General features: G+C 43.9%; 1 protein-coding gene across 1 annotated transcript in view; it reads left to right on the top strand.

The window, feature by feature from the left end:
- LAMC1 (laminin subunit gamma 1) overlaps positions 1-15591 on the top strand; it is a 121207-nt gene that overhangs the window by 82115 nt on the left and 23501 nt on the right. The window contains exons 5-16 of the mRNA XM_015569930.1: positions 407-573; positions 3612-3800; positions 4623-4740; positions 5095-5193; positions 5287-5423; positions 6269-6391; positions 6479-6668; positions 6971-7083; positions 9854-10075; positions 10183-10371; positions 14663-14908; positions 15411-15564. Of these exons, the coding sequence (XP_015425416.1) occupies positions 407-573; positions 3612-3800; positions 4623-4740; positions 5095-5193; positions 5287-5423; positions 6269-6391; positions 6479-6668; positions 6971-7083; positions 9854-10075; positions 10183-10371; positions 14663-14908; positions 15411-15564 (1947 nt within the window). The remainder of the gene's footprint in view (positions 1-406; positions 574-3611; positions 3801-4622; positions 4741-5094; positions 5194-5286; positions 5424-6268; positions 6392-6478; positions 6669-6970; positions 7084-9853; positions 10076-10182; positions 10372-14662; positions 14909-15410; positions 15565-15591) is intronic.

Genomic DNA, 15591 nt, shown 5'->3' with positions numbered 1-15591 from the left:
AGGGCGGGGCTTGAAACCCAGCAGCCCTAGCCTGGCTGCAGAATCCATGCTGTTCTTAAGCAGTGCACTTGGCTGCCTCTTGGCCCACTCATTTGACTTCAGGAAGTTGATGCTACAGACGTCCTCCGATATTGTTAGGGACTTTCTTCTCGCGTCTGGTTAATGCCCCATCTCCTGTTAAATAAAGTCACCTTTTTTTTTTTATATTCCCTGTTTAATTTTCCTCATACCTGCAAACTCAAACAGCCCTTACCTAACCTTCTCCGTGCCTCAGTTTCCAGTTTTGAATGGAGGTCTCAAGCATATCCAGGGGTTGTTTTTGGTTCCCCGTGTCCATCCTTTTTCTGCATCCATTTCTGGGGCTTTCGAGCTGCGTCCTGTTTCTGAGTGTCTCTTCTCTCCCCAGGTGTAAGTGTAACGGACACGCAAGCGAGTGTGTGAAGAATGAGCATAACAAGCTGGTGTGTGACTGCAAGCATAACACCTACGGGGTCGACTGTGAAAAGTGTCTCCCCTTCTTCAACGACCGGCCGTGGAGGAGGGCGACTGCCGAGAGTGCCAGCGAATGCTTGCGTGAGTGCCCCGTGGCGTCCGGCCGTTCAGTTGTCTTGAGATCTCTCAGGGGCGGAGGAAGGAATGGGTGACTTGCATTTACGCCTCCTTGAAAGGAAAACAACAAAAGGCAGTGCTTCTTTCATACTTTGAAAGCGTGGGACGTGGACGTCAGAGGAACATCACAGATGAGGGCGATTGGCTGTAAACATAAACCGTGCTGGTTGTGTGTTTCCTTCCTGAGCGCGCACACCAGGGTGGGAGGAGCATCCTCAACGCTGGGCCCTGTGCTTAGATCCAGATACCGGGCCAGTGTGGTCAGCCTCTAACATACGATTTCTCCAGTTCTTTTCTTTGCTGTCCTTTAAAATAGTCTTCTTCCGACTAATGCTCAAGAGCTAAGGTCATTGATTAACATGTGTCGGTTACAATGAGTTCTGGACTAAGACTGCCGTTCAAAAGCTTATTTATGAAAAAATTACTTTTCCTCGGTGTCACTAAAGAGCGCAGTAGGGAGAACTTTCTGATTCCCCTCAGGCAGAGGGGGAGGCTTTGGGAGGAAGAGTAGACACTAGAATTCCTGGGGAAGGGTGAACTGGAGAAGATAACACGTTGTTTGTTCCTTCACAACATCTTTGTTTATTCTGAACAGATAGGGAAAGGAATCTCAGGAGAAAGGAACCATGAAATCATATAATTATGACTGGCCAAGGACTTAAGAAAACTTTAAAGCAGCTGTAATTTTCTCATGTCCTTATAAATGTCCCTTATCATATTCTCTTGGGAATAAATTGAATAAAAAAGCGGACCCTGTGAACTTGCAGGAATTGTTGGCAGAAGCCTTGAGAAAGAATTGATATCTTATGACTAATTTTATTAGCTGCCCAGAGCAGATCTCCTTATTCATCTTTTCTTTCCCTCAACAAATCCCAGATTTGCAGATTAACTTTATAGCCTCCTCCAGCATTCCTAAACGATTGCTTGGGCTTCTTTAGTTATTTTACTGAACTGTCATATCCAGTGTTGGAAGCTACATGATAAAGGCCGGCAAGAGAAGGAGTGAAATATTCCTAAGGTGTGCCACCGAAGTAAATGTACACCTGTGTTTAGCAAGTATTCTGTTTAATGACGTGGGCATATTTAGAGTCTGTCCAGAAACATTATGAGAACAACAAAGACCCTGGATCGCCAGCTTACCTCGAGCAAATGAGCTGAATGCTGTAGGCAGAGGACTTTGATGAGGAGCTAAGTCACTCTGCTTGCTTCCTCGGTCCCTTTGGCCCTGTGACCCCTCAGAGAACAATGTTTCTGGAGGTTGTGACAGTAGTCCAGTATTGTCCAAGGGCTCGAGCTATGGAAGAGGAAATTGACAGCTGCCTTCTCTCTTACCAGCTGCTGAGGAGGGAGCCACAGCCTCTGCTTGAGCTGTGGGGTAGGCAGCGATTTTCAGCCAGGGTGCCGCAAGAATTATCAGAACGTGCAGTACCTGACTGCTTCGTCAGGGCACTGACCTCTTGCCCTGAGGTGGTCACATTACAAAATGGCACCAGCCAGCACAACAGTAGCCGCGCAGTGTGAATGAGTCAAAATTATACCTATGTTTTTTATCAGATTGGCAAAATATATATTTTTGGTGTTCCCTCAGCACGCAATGTGACAGCTGTGGCCACAGAATTTTAGTGATTAGTTTTATGTGTGCCATGAGATGAAGAAGGTTGGAAACCCTTGGGTTAGGACAGTGGAGACCCGGGAATTGTTCTGGCTCATAGTCTCCAAGCACCAGACTGTTCTGGTGGGGCTGGTTGGGTAGATTGTGGGATCATCTAGGGAGGCTGGAGGGAAAAGAAACAGCTCCTGAAGGAGGAAAAGGGAGCTATAAAAGTTACTTAACACAACTCTAATTTGGTGACAGTAATTCGAGTTTCTAAAAATATTTCAAGTATAATATCATAAAAGTACTGATTGTAAATGAAGGCAGAAAATACATATATTTAAATATTTTAAAACATCAACTTCCTGATCTTTCTGAAATCAAACTTTATTAAGTAAAACTTTATTTTCTAAATAAAACTTTATTTTTATTTAGTGTGCATGATACTGTCTGTAGAATCAAAGATACTTTGGGCAGAATCAATAATTCTGATTAAATCATCTGCATATAAATACAGTGCATTTCTGTGACTACAGATACTTGTTCTTAAACTATGGTTGTGCCCTGAAGGGGGTGGTATCATTAGTTACTTAACAGATGACGCAGTTGGCGCTGAGGCTCCCCAGTGGATGGATGGCTCCACTGGATCCAGATTTCGCTTTAATTCTGCTTCCATCTGCAGAAGCACTAATTATAACCCCTTGGTCTCAGGTTAGCCCAGTCTGGATATGCAGATAACCTGGCACCTTGGAAGTTCATATCTTAATGTATTTGAATCATCTAAGGCCTGAAACGTTAAGGCACCTTGAAGCCTGTGTTTACGTTGACATGTTCTTGGAGTTGGGATTAGGATGAAGAATAAAGATTCAGAAAAATTGTAATTTGACTTGGCTTTTATTTGTATATGCACAAAGACCTGCAGATCCCTTCCTAAGAAAAGGAATTCCTTGTCTTTTATGATGGTGCTGCTTTTGATCAGGATGAACATTTTTTTAAAAATATATTTTAATGATTTTTTACAGAGAGGAAGGGAGAGAAATAGAGAGTTAGAAACATCGATGAGAGAGAAACATCGATCAGCTGCCTCCTGCACATCTCCCACTGGGGATGTGCCCGCAACCCAGGTACATGCCCTTGACCGGAATTGAACCTGGGACCCTTCAGTCTGCAAGCCGACGCTCTATCCACTGAGCCAAGCCGGCTTCGGCAGGATGAACATTTTTCTGTATAAACTCTTCATTGACAAACTGGTTTTCTTTTTCTTAATGTGCATCTGGCAGTCATTCTTATTTTAACACTATCTGTCCCAGAGATGTGGGAAATTGTGGTTGGTTGGTTTGTTTAGTCTTGTAAAAATGCTGTTCATAAGGAACATGGATCTCACTGAAGTTGTGTGTTTGGCCGACAGCCTGTGACTGCAATGGCCGATCACGAGAGTGCTACTTTGACCCTGAACTATACCGTTCCACCAGCCACGGTGGCCACTGCACCAACTGCCAGGACAACACCGACGGCGCCCACTGCGAGAGGTGCCGGGAGAACTTCTTCCGCCTCGGGAACACGGAGCCCTGCTCTCCGTGCCACTGTAGTCCTGTGGGTAAGTGCCAGGCAGTGTCTGCTTCAGCCTGATGGGTTTCAAGATTTAAAAAAAAAGTAAGCATTTCCTGTAGCCTCAAAAAATGAAGCTGTTTCCTAGGCACGTGCACAGGTTCAGTATGAAAATGCGGACATTACTGTAACGTGTAAATTATAACATGTCAGTGATTCAGGGTCTGTCTGTCCCCCCACCGCCACTCTCTTTAACCACATTGGATTCTGCGATGATTTTCGAGTGTGTGTAAAACTGGGCGTGGCCTGAGCAATGATTTTGTAAATAATTAGCAACAGGATCCTAGGGAGCATTTGAACTCCACAGTGAAAGGTTAGCTGCTGTGTGAGTTCTTCCTTGTTGATGATTTTGTTTAGTCTGAAATCCTTCGAGAGCTTGAGCTGTTTCATGTTAGTATATGTCCACAGAGGTGGTGTGCTCTCAGTCCATTCTGTCCTTGCAGGAGTTTGACCTTTGTGTTTGTTGTGCGTGCCGGTGTACACTTAAGTTCTCGGCATGACCCTGAGGGAACCAGTGCTTTCTCACAGAGGAGGGACGGGCCTCGTGTCCAGTTTACCGCTGGGAACAGAGTGACCTGTTAGTGTTTTCAACATTGATGCCCGGGGGGGTGTCTGGAAAGGTAACATGTAATGGCTTACAGGGGTCTGATTTTGAGAGAATTCCGATTTAAAATTTCACCTTTTTCCTCTGTAACCATCTAGAGATTGCGTATTGGTTTTCGGGCATTGTTCTAAGTTACCAATTTTTTTTTTTTTTGACATGTAATATTGCAGACACACCGGGTGGTTGACATGTTTTTTTACATTTTAGGTTCGCTCAGCACGCAGTGTGACAGCTATGGCCGATGTAGCTGCAAGCCGGGAGTGATGGGCGACAAGTGTGACCGTTGCCAGCCTGGGTTCCATTCTCTCACGGAGGCAGGGTGCAGGTGAGACCTTTCAACACCAAAACAAGGGGCACAACCTAAATGGAGCTGATTCCTAATGATAGACCTACGGCTTATCTGTAGCCTTGTAAACATTTCCCCCAAAATAATTGTCGGCGAGATTCAAAACTTGTGGATGTAATGATGACCCAGGATTGGTGTGCACAGAGATTAAGCAGAGTTTTGCATATTAAATGTAATGGGTATCCTTGATTGAAACCAGATCCAAGTATAAAAGTGACATCAGTTAGGTATTATTCCTGTTATTAACATGTAAACCAACAGGTTGACTTTAAGAGTGGAATTTCTTTGCTCCTGTGTCTTCTCTCATTGTTTTATTCATTTTCCACCCAACAGGCCATGCGCGTGTAACCCTGCCGGCAGCACGGATGAATGTAACGTCGAGACAGGGCGGTGTGTTTGCAAAGACAATGTTGAAGGCTTCAACTGTGAGAGGTAGCTCATTCCTTCTCCAGCTGGATTGTGTTTTCTCTGTTATCGTCTTTCATGCACTCAAAAAATGCCTGATGGTACCTTAATCTTTTTCAGATGCAAACCTGGATTTTTTAATCTGGAATCATCTAATCCCCGAGGCTGCACACCCTGCTTCTGCTACGGGCATTCTTCTGTCTGCACGAACGCCGTCGGCTACAGTGTTTACTCTGTAACCTCGACCTTTCAGACTGGTAACTTAGACCTTTTCTTCTGTCCCCAAAATGTGCAACTAGACGTATAGTATTTTTTAAAAATCAGTAGCTCTTGGAGGATTTTTTTGATGGTAGCAACACTTCATGTTTTTTAATGAACATGATTTTTTATTTGGCTTTCTTGCTTGGGGTTTTTTTTTTATCATCATACATAGTTTCTCTTTGAAGATAGTAATTTAAAAAACTTTTTATTTTTCAATTACAGTTGACATGCAATATAATATTAGTTTTAGGTGTACAGCATAGTGATTAGAAATTCATATAACTTACGAAGTGATCACCTCGATTAATCTAGTACCCCTCTGACACCGTACATAATCATTACAATATTCTTGACTATATTCCCGATGCCATACTTTATGAAAACATACATGAGTTTAGAATTCGCCATAGTTAAATGTTACCTAAAATAAAGAAAAAATGTAACTTTAGAGGTATAGCATACCTAGGTACTGTTGTAGGATTCATTTATTCATTGCTGTGTTTCCCTATACTTTTTTTTAAAGATTTTTAAAAATAGATATTTTTATTGATTTCAGAGAGGAAGAGAGAGGGAGAGAGAGATAGAAACATCAATGGTGTGAGAGAATCATTGATCGGCTGCCTCCTACACCCCCCTAGTGGGGATAGAGCCCACAACCTAGGGATGTGCCCTTGACTGGAATCGAACCAGGGACCCTTCAGTCCGCAGGCCAACTCTCCATCCACTGAGCCAAACCGGCTAGGGCTCTCCCTATACTTTTTATCTGTGTTTGTGGTCCATAACGGTGAATTCGGGGTGTTTACAATGTCACAGCACTTGTGTTTTTGTCCTCTGCTTGCAGATGAGGATGGGTGGCATGCAGAGCAGAGAGACGGCTCCGAATCATCCCTGGAGTGGTCCTCTGAAAGGCAAGACATCGCTGTCATCTCAGACAGCTACTTTCCTAGGTACTTCATTGCTCCTGGTAAGTGGGGCCAGAAAGCGGCCTGGCTGGGGTGTGCTCCTCTGTAGTCTCATTCTCACATCCTTGCCCCATGTGTCTGTGTTCCAGCCAAGTTCTTGGGCAAGCAGGTGATGAGCTATGGTCAGAACCTCTCCTTCTCCTTTCGAGTGGACAGGCGAGACACTCGCCTCTCTGCAGAAGACGTGGTGCTCGAGGGAGCGGGCCTGAGAGTGTCCGTGCCCTTGATCGCGCAGGGCAATTCCTATCCCAGTGAGACCACTGTGAAGTACGTCTTCAGGTAAGGTCCTCTTCGTTGTGAAGTGTGACTTAGCCAGAAGTGGTTTCTTTATCTGAGCTTCTCCAGGCTTCAAGGTGAATGTTGAAGAGAAACTTTGGGGTGTAAGGGGCCTTTGTAAAAGGGAGCCTTCCCTGTGTCCCCTGTACCCTTGTCACCTGCATTGTCAAACCAGCAGACCGATTTCTGACTTGGTCACATTGGCGGAGCTTTGCATTGTTGGCGGCCTAAATGAAGAAGAAATGCTTTCTCAGCCCCCAGAATTGTCCTCACAGAAGCTAATGGGGTCCCCTCTTTCTCTCCAGGCTCCACGAAGCAACAGATTACCCTTGGAGGCCTACTCTCACCCCTTTCGAATTTCAAAAGCTCCTTAACAACTTAACTTCTATCAAGATCCGTGGGACATACAGCGAGAGAAGTAAGTTATGATATAACGTAGAAGAGCTGTTTAACATGATTAGGATCCTTAATATGCAAAAGGGTATCTCCAAAGTCCTAATACTATAAAGCTTATCCTAAAGAAGTGGTATAAACTCTATACATGAGTTATGTGTAAAAAAAAAAAAAAGTATTTTTAATCACTTTTAAGAACCTGGAGAAAGTTTACTAAAATTAGTAAATACTATTGTCTTATAATGGATAAGCCTATTCCGATTACATTACATATAAATAGATTCTTCCAAAATTTCTAAATATAATTTTACTGGCCCATATGACTTAATAACCTCAATCTCTTTTTATTTATTGTTCTGTAATTCTCAAGTCTTTTATCTGTTGGCTTGATTATAGAAAATTAAAAATTACTGAATGAACATTTGTTATAATTTGAGATAAAGCTGTTTTAAGTATGCCTTTCAAATTTTTTGCCTATAGAAATTTTTTGCATTCTTTTTGAAAATTTATTTTTATTGTTGAAAGTATTCCAGATGTCCCTTTTAACGAAGACCTCTTTCTGTGGAAAGGTAGAACTGGCGCAGGGGAGTCAGTGGTGAGGTGGCACTGAGAGTGGCGTCAGCAGCTTGGGTGTGTGGATTTTTATTATTGAGGCATAATTGGCATTCACCATTGTATTAGTTTCAGGTGCATGACATAATGATTTGATATTTGTTCATATTGTGAAATGACTGCCACAATGAGTACAGTTAATGTCCGTCACCACACATAGTTACAGAATTTTTTTCCCCCTGGCAACTTTTAACATTTGTTCTCTTAGCAACTTTCAAATATGCAATACAGTATTATCAGCTGTAGCTGCCACACTGCATTACATCCCCACGATTTATTTTATTTTATAACTGGAACTTTGTAAACCACCAATCTCTGTTCTCTGTAGCTATGAGGTAAGTGTTTTGGTTTCTTTTTGTTTTGTTTCTTTCTCTTTTTGTTTTATTTTTAAAGATTTCGAGTGTAAGTGAGATCATGCAGTGTTCGCTTTCTGTCTGACTTATTTCACTTAGCACAATGCCCTCAACAATTTGGATGTGACTTTCGTGAATATCCAGATGAAAATATCTTATAAGTGGTAGTTAGAAACATGGATCTGGGGCTTAGGAAAAAATTTGGACTGGAGATCTAGAACTGAAAGGTTGTCAATGCATGGGTAGTAATTTTAAACTTGGAAACTTGAAAAAAAGAAAAAGCATGCAATTCGGGAAACAATTATTTAAGGACCATGCCCTGAGCCTCAAAAGAGAAAAAAAAAATATGCCGAAACCGGTTTGGCTCAGTGGATAGAGCGTCGGCCTGCGGACTGAAAGGTCCCAGGTTCGATTCCGGTCAAGGGCATGTACCTGGGTTGTGGGCACATCCCCGGTAGGAGACGTGGAGGAGGCAGCTGATCGATGTTTCTCTCTCATTGATGTTTCTGACTCTCTATCCCTCTCCCTTCCTCTCTGTGAAAATAGATTTAAAAAAAAAAAAAGAAAAAAAAATTTGAGGAGGAGAAACAATGAACAAGTTTAAGAAGTTAATACCATTGGATTTTGGGTTGGGTGACTAAGGAATCATTGATGAGGTGGAGTTGTGTGTGTGTGTGTGTGTGTGTGTGTTTTCTTAAGAAGTGTTGAAACTGAAATTAGAGTGCAGTGTCCCAATAGTAATTTGAAGGTCAAGAAGTTAAAGTAAAGGTTATTTTAAGAAGTTTTGCTATAAGGAAAGGAGAAGAGATGGATTATACGTAATTTGGGAGTGGGGACCAGATGGGAGGAGGAGTACTTTTAGCATGGGAGACTTAAGAGTGTTTAGAGTTGGAAGCACATTAGCCAGTGGAAAAGTATCTCATGATCTAATTGTTGAAAAACCCCATAAACATATTGAAAGTTAACTAAGTTCAAGTCAATAACAGAAGAGATGTCCTTCAGCCTCAGGTTGTCAATTTCTAAGAATTATATAAGCAGCCAGTGATATTTCATAACATGGGGAAATACACTTGAAAGATAGACTGCCAGAGACAGGAGTGGGATGGAAATTAAAGGGAAACTTGATGACATCATCAGGGCCTGCGTCTTCCATGGGATGCTCCAGCTGAGACCATCACAGGCACTGTGGGGTTGGACGAACCATTGGTCTAAGTCAGTGTAAGGCTTCCTTTTTTTTTTCTTCTGGAAAGGGGAAAGCATTGTGATATATGGCATAATGGCTTTGGAATCTTTGCATACATGTTGAAGTAGCCCTGAGTATTAGAACTTGTGTGTGGTTTTTTTTGCCGTTTTGTGCAGGGTATAAAAAAATATAATGGAGTGGTACTTGTTGACAGATACTTTCCCTGCTGTCTTGTCTTTGAACTCTACAATCAGTACCTGCTTTTGTCACTGGAGAATAAAAACACTGCTTGCTGACTGCAGACCTAAAATCTTCTTGTCCTCCATAGGCTTGCTCTTCTCTCTTCCTGCTCTGGATTATGGTCCAGTGCTTTTCATTTTTTATATTGGTGATTGGGAGAACTGTAAAAGCCACCAGTCTCAGTGTGTGTTTAAAAATAAGTTTGCTGTATCCCAGACACAGCACCAGCTACCACATGATTATTCTAAATGCTATTGTCTACTTATCTTCTCCAGTAAATGAATTAAACTGATGGTTGCTTGTCTCTGGGAGTTTGGCTTTGGTTACCTTTTAATGTTATTGACTTCTCTTGAGCTTTTGCAAAACGGAAGCCAGTTCAGTGATTCTCTTTCCCACACCCCACACAGGTGCTGGATATTTGGATGATGTCACCTTGGCTACTGCTCATCCTGGCCCAGGGGTCCCTGCAACTTGGGTGGAGACCTGCACCTGTCCCGTGGGATACGGAGGGCAGTTTTGTGAGGTCTGCATCTCGGGCTACAGAAGAGAAACTCCGAGTCTCGGGCCATATAGTCCATGTGTGCTTTGTACCTGCAATGGACACAGTGAGACCTGTGACCCTGAGACAGGTGAGCAGATACTCTTTGGGGGCTGCTCGACCTAAGTCCCCCTTAGCAGATGGGTAGAAATCCTCACTGTCTCCTTTGTCTCTTTCTCACACCCGCTCTCCAAATAGGTGTTTGTAACTGCAGAGACAACACAGCCGGCCCCAACTGTGAGAAGTGCAGTGACGGGTACTATGGAGATCCCACCGCGGGCACCTCCTCTGACTGCCAGCCCTGCCCGTGTCCTGGGGGCTCAAGTTGTGCTGTTGTCCCTACAACACAGGAGGTGGTGTGCACCAACTGTCCTACGGGTACCACCGGTGAGTCTGCTCTCTCCCCCTGCTCACAGTGTCCGTCCTTTAGAAACTCTGTGAGAAGAAGGGCTTTGGAAGTGTCTGGGTTATTTTTGTCCGGCTCAATGATTACAGTTTTCCCACTAGACAACATTTTGTAGGAAACAGATTGATGATAGACTTATAAAATGCGTATCAGATACTTACAATAGCTAACGTATTCATGGCCTGGTACTTTCCTGCCTCATTAATCCTCAGAACCCTGTGAGGTAGGTTCTGCTATCATCCCATGTTCCAGCTAAGGAAACTGAGGCACGGAGACACTAGATTACATGACCAAGCCTGCAGGCTCGTTATTGGAGGAGCTAGAATTTCAGCCCAGGTGTTCTGGCTCGAAAGATGATGATCGCTATAGTATACTCCCCCACATAAGATGAAAACCAAAACAACTTGGTTTTTAGTTTGTGGGGCCGTTATCCAGGGCTTCTTGAGATAAAGTGGTTATTAAAACAGTTGTTTTATATCCCTGCACCAAATTGTTCTTTCAGAGTATCAGAGCCCATCACATTTATTGGGAAAACATGTTCATTTTTTATAGCTTTGGATAAGCCAGTATTCCCATTCTCTGAGTTTCTTTCTTTCTGATGAAAACATAAAACTAGGTCTTTCCTAGCTACTCAAGGAACTGCCCACCCAGGCTGGCTGCCCAAGGAGACCGAGGCTCGCTGGCGATCGTTTCTTTTCTCACATTGACTTCGGCCTCCACCTAACAGAGAGGTTCTGGCCAGGGCTCCATTACAAGCCTTGGACTCCATTACAAGCCTTTTGTTCCAAAGACATTGCTACAGAGCATAAAAATAAGTGAGAGACCAGAACACTGAGCTAATCATCTGTATCTCTTGTGTTTCATCAAAACATTCTTTAATCATTGGGAGGCATCCAAACACCCCATCTCCCTCCCTGCTCCACTGACCCCTCCCCGAGCACCAGGGCATTGCAACACAGAGACGCGATCATTTGCGTAAGATAGTTGGGAAAATAAGGAGCGGAAATTGGCGTAGAACTTTATATTTTTGACTCTTTACTGCTTTTTAAAAAAAATCAGTGACCCAACAGAGTCTCACGTAGACAGACTTCCCATCCTCATTCCCCATCACCCGCTCCCGCGCTCTGCTCCAGTCCTCCTGGGGTTCTCGTCGTTGCTCAGATGTCCCGGACTCTTTGGCCGGCGTCTGCTGTTCTCCTTCAGAGTGCTCACCCCACCCTCTCCTACCCAAACTCCCTTTTCCTGGCCAACGCCTGTCTCATCTGGGAGGTGAGGTTGAAACAGCACTTTCCCAGGAAGGCTTTCCAGTGGACCCTCCCTGCCCTCCTACCCCAGGTGCTTAGTGCCTTTTACTCTGTGGCCATAGGATCTAGCAAGTATCCCATGTATAGTATCTACTCTTAGATGTACTTAATATAACGTTTGATGGTAGAGCCCCTCACTCATTTTGTTGTTTCACTGGGTAGATGGCAATTGCAAAAACGAAACAGTTAAGCATAGTGGAGTTGTCCTCATGTCTATACTAAAGGATACCAATGGTGGATTAAGGCAGTTTGAGATGCTTTAACAGAGAAATGGAGTATAAAATAAGAGATCTTGGGAAATGTTATAAACATGTTGGCCTCTAGTCAGGTGTTGCTCGCACAAAGCTTGGGAAGTATATTTGTCTCATTAGTTACCACCTGGCGTGAAGGGCATGCTCTATAGCAGTTCTTGAGGATGTTTATTAGGGTGTAGATGTCACTGAAAAACAGCGTAGCCCCTGTGAAAATGCTCTCACTCTATTCCTTTATCCTTCTTTACTTTTTCCCCCCATAGCATTCTTTAATCATTTGATATTTTCATGTTTACTCATTTGTTTATTGTCTGTCTTCCCCTCTACTCCTCCACCCCCAGTGTAAGCTCCATGAGAGCAGGGACCTTTATCTATTTTATTCACTTTTGTATCCCTAACACTCAGAATATAGCATTCAAAATGCATGTTTGTTGAATGAATGCAAATAATTATTGAATAAATGAATAGAGATTGCAGATACAAGGTAAGATGCGATTCATTTAGGACACTATTGAATATAAATAACTCTTGTTAATCACTGAGATCCTAACGTGGTTTGCATTCACATTTAGTTTTTAAAACAATCTTTTGAGATAGATTAATAATAATAGTCTTTTTTCAACCAGTTTTTGAGTGCATGGCATTGGGAATATAAAAATGATTAATGGATGGTCCCTACTCTTCAGGGGCTAAAAGTATGAAGGGAAGCAGAGATAATTTTAATACAGTGTGGTTAGTTCAGACGGAGGGATGCACACATGGGGTAAAGGAGAAGAAAGAAGGACACCTCTCCCATTGCTGGGAGGGATGATAAGGAAAACTAAGGCTAAAAAAGGCATATAACCTGCCGAACATTGTGTAAATAGTACAGCCAGGATCTGAACCTGCTGGTTAGACTCTAAGACAAAGGGTAGATGAACTGTAGCTGCCAGAGGGTATTTTGGAGTGAGAGCTTTCCATGGGCTACCATGTAGCTCTGTTTTAGGTTTTCCACCAGATTTTTTAAGTTAAGTTTTATTCAGAACAGGCTGCAAAACATTTTAAATGTGGATCCCATCTAGAATAGCTAAATTATCTAATAAAAAAGCAGAACTGAAATGCTGTCTTTAAGCCGATCTGGACAAGGATTTCAGGTGAGGGTCTGGCAACTATGTGTATCAGAGACCAGAAGGCCCCCAGCTACCCCTCCTCTCAGCATCCTGTTTCTTCCCCTCCTGCCCAAGCCCAGCCACATTTTCTGTTCTGTTCGCCTTGTCGGTGGTCTCCGTTAGCCACCTGCACTGGCCAGTCCTCCTCTGGCCGGGGATCAGCAACACTGGGCACTGTTGACTCTTCACTTTGCTCCAAACATGTTCTCCTCTTGCCTTTTTGGACACTTCCCTCTCCTCGGTTTCCTCCTACCTCTCTTCTCCTGGGTCTCCTTTGATCACTTCTGACTCTCAGCCTCAGGCTTTCATGTCAATTTTATAGTCTCCCCTCAGGTGAGTAGACCCCGTCTTTAGGATTCCTCTCTGTTACAGCTGCAAAATCTGTATCTTCAGCCCTGACCTTGCTGCCCTGAGCACCCGCTACCTATTTACCATCTACCCCTGAAGACCAGGTTATGGAGCCCATCAACCCCATGGTTACTGTCCCAGGTGCTACACTCTCCTGTGGTTTCCCTATACTCTGCCCATACCTGGGTAGATAGTATCTTTACTAAATTCTCTTCAGATCTTGCTAATTTGAATCTGCTGATTTTTTTCTTCTGTGGTCTTGGTTCAGATGGCTAAAGGAATCTCAAATTTAAGCTAACTCTCTGATTTCTTCTTTTTCCTATCTCAACCCTGTTCCCTCCCCAATCTTGGTCATCTCAGTAAAAATACTACCTCCCACCTTGTTGCTCAGGCTACAATCCTAGGCATAGTCTTGATTCCCAGACGCAGTCAGCCAGCAAGCGTTACTGGTTCTACCTAAATCTAACCATGTTTCACTTCTTCTGCTGCCGCCACCCTGGTCCACATCACTGTCATCTCTCCCTACTTCACAGACTCACGAGTTTAGTGTGGTAGGAAGAGCCCTGAATTGTAGCTCTGTCTCTCTCACTACCTATCAGTTGTTTGGTTGTGGGCAAGTAATTTACCTCTCTCTCTGATCCCTTAGCTATGATAGAAGTGGGTGGCAAATGATCTCCAGATTCCCTTCTAAAATGCTCAGTTTCTGGGCTAGTTGATGCTGCTCAAAGATTAGCCTTTTGTTTTTTAAGAGAATGATCCTACTCACCCTGTTGTATAGGAGGCTTATGGTATCAAGAGTCACTTTCATTTCTCTCAATATCATCAACAAAGCAAACATAGCAAACATAACAACAAAGCAAACAATGTGCCAGCCCTTGGGAAGGGAGAGGTTAATAAACCCTGAGCCTGGCTCACCTACAGAGCACGTTCAGTGTATGATTTCAGGTAATCCTCAGGACAGTTGAGCTGAAGTAGGCAAACCAGGTGCTACACTCTGGTGAGGAACTGGAGAGGTGCCCACGGTCACAGTGCCAGGACCACAGCCCAGGTCCTCTGCTCTACTAGGCCGGTGCCACGTCCACTGCACCATGTTGCCTCCCAATCAGTGGTTACACTAGGCTGTTTGTCACCAGGGTAATTTGTAAGCAGACTCTTCGTAACCAGTAGCACCGGAAATACCTAAGGCCTTTCTTTCTTAACATCCGATTGTGTCGTGCACAGGTAAGAGATGTGAGCTCTGCGATGATGGCTACTTTGGAGACCCTCAGGGGACACACGGCCCCGTGAGGCTTTGCCGGCTGTGCCAGTGCAACGCCAACATCGATCCCAACGCAGTTGGAAATTGCAATCGCCTGACGGGAGAATGCCTGAAGTGCATCTACAACACCGCCGGCTTCTACTGTGACCGGTGCAAAGACGGCTTTTTTGGAAATCCGCTGGCTCCCAGTCCGGCAGACAAATGCAAAGGTGATCAGCCATCGGCCAGATGCTGTCCCAATTGTACTCATTTTGAGAGCTTGCTGTGTTGTCGGTCTCTTTAAATATTTATAGTTGTTTGGTCTGAAGCTGCACCGCTCAATAGAAATAGCTACGCATCACTTATGTAACTTACATTTTTCTAGTAGAGACATCCAAATAAAGAGAAACAGGTGAAATTAATTTTAGTAATATAGTTTATGTAACCTAATATAGCTAACATATGTTATCATTTCAACAAGTAACCAATAATAATACACTATTGAGATGTATGTTTTTCCCCCACACCAAGTCTTCGGAATCCAGTGTGTATTCCACATTTCCCGCATCTCAGTTCAGAGCAGCTACATTGCAAGTGCTCGACAGCCACAGGTGGCCGGTGGCTCCTGCAGTGGACAACACATACCTAAAGAGTCTATTTGTAAAGTTTGCATTTTTGTGTTTCTCTTGGGTGAGTTGCCTCTTTTGCCGTCTCTTTCTCTTCCCGCCTTAGCCTGCGATTGCAACCCCTACGGGACCTCGCGGCAGCAGAGCGGCTGCAGCCCCGTGACCGGCCAGTGCGAGTGTCTGCCCCACGTCACCGGCCGGGACTGTGGAGCTTGTGAGCCTGGATTCTACAACCTGCACAGCGGGCAGGGCTGCCAGAGGTGAGGCGTCAGGGGCCGTAGAAGTGA

Source organism: Myotis davidii, unplaced genomic scaffold (assembly GCF_000327345.1).
Source record: "Myotis davidii unplaced genomic scaffold, ASM32734v1 scaffold362, whole genome shotgun sequence".
NCBI lineage: Eukaryota > Metazoa > Chordata > Mammalia > Chiroptera > Vespertilionidae > Myotis > Myotis davidii.
The sequence above is the reverse complement of the archived record's forward strand: the minus strand, read 5'-3'. Positions and strand labels throughout refer to the sequence as shown.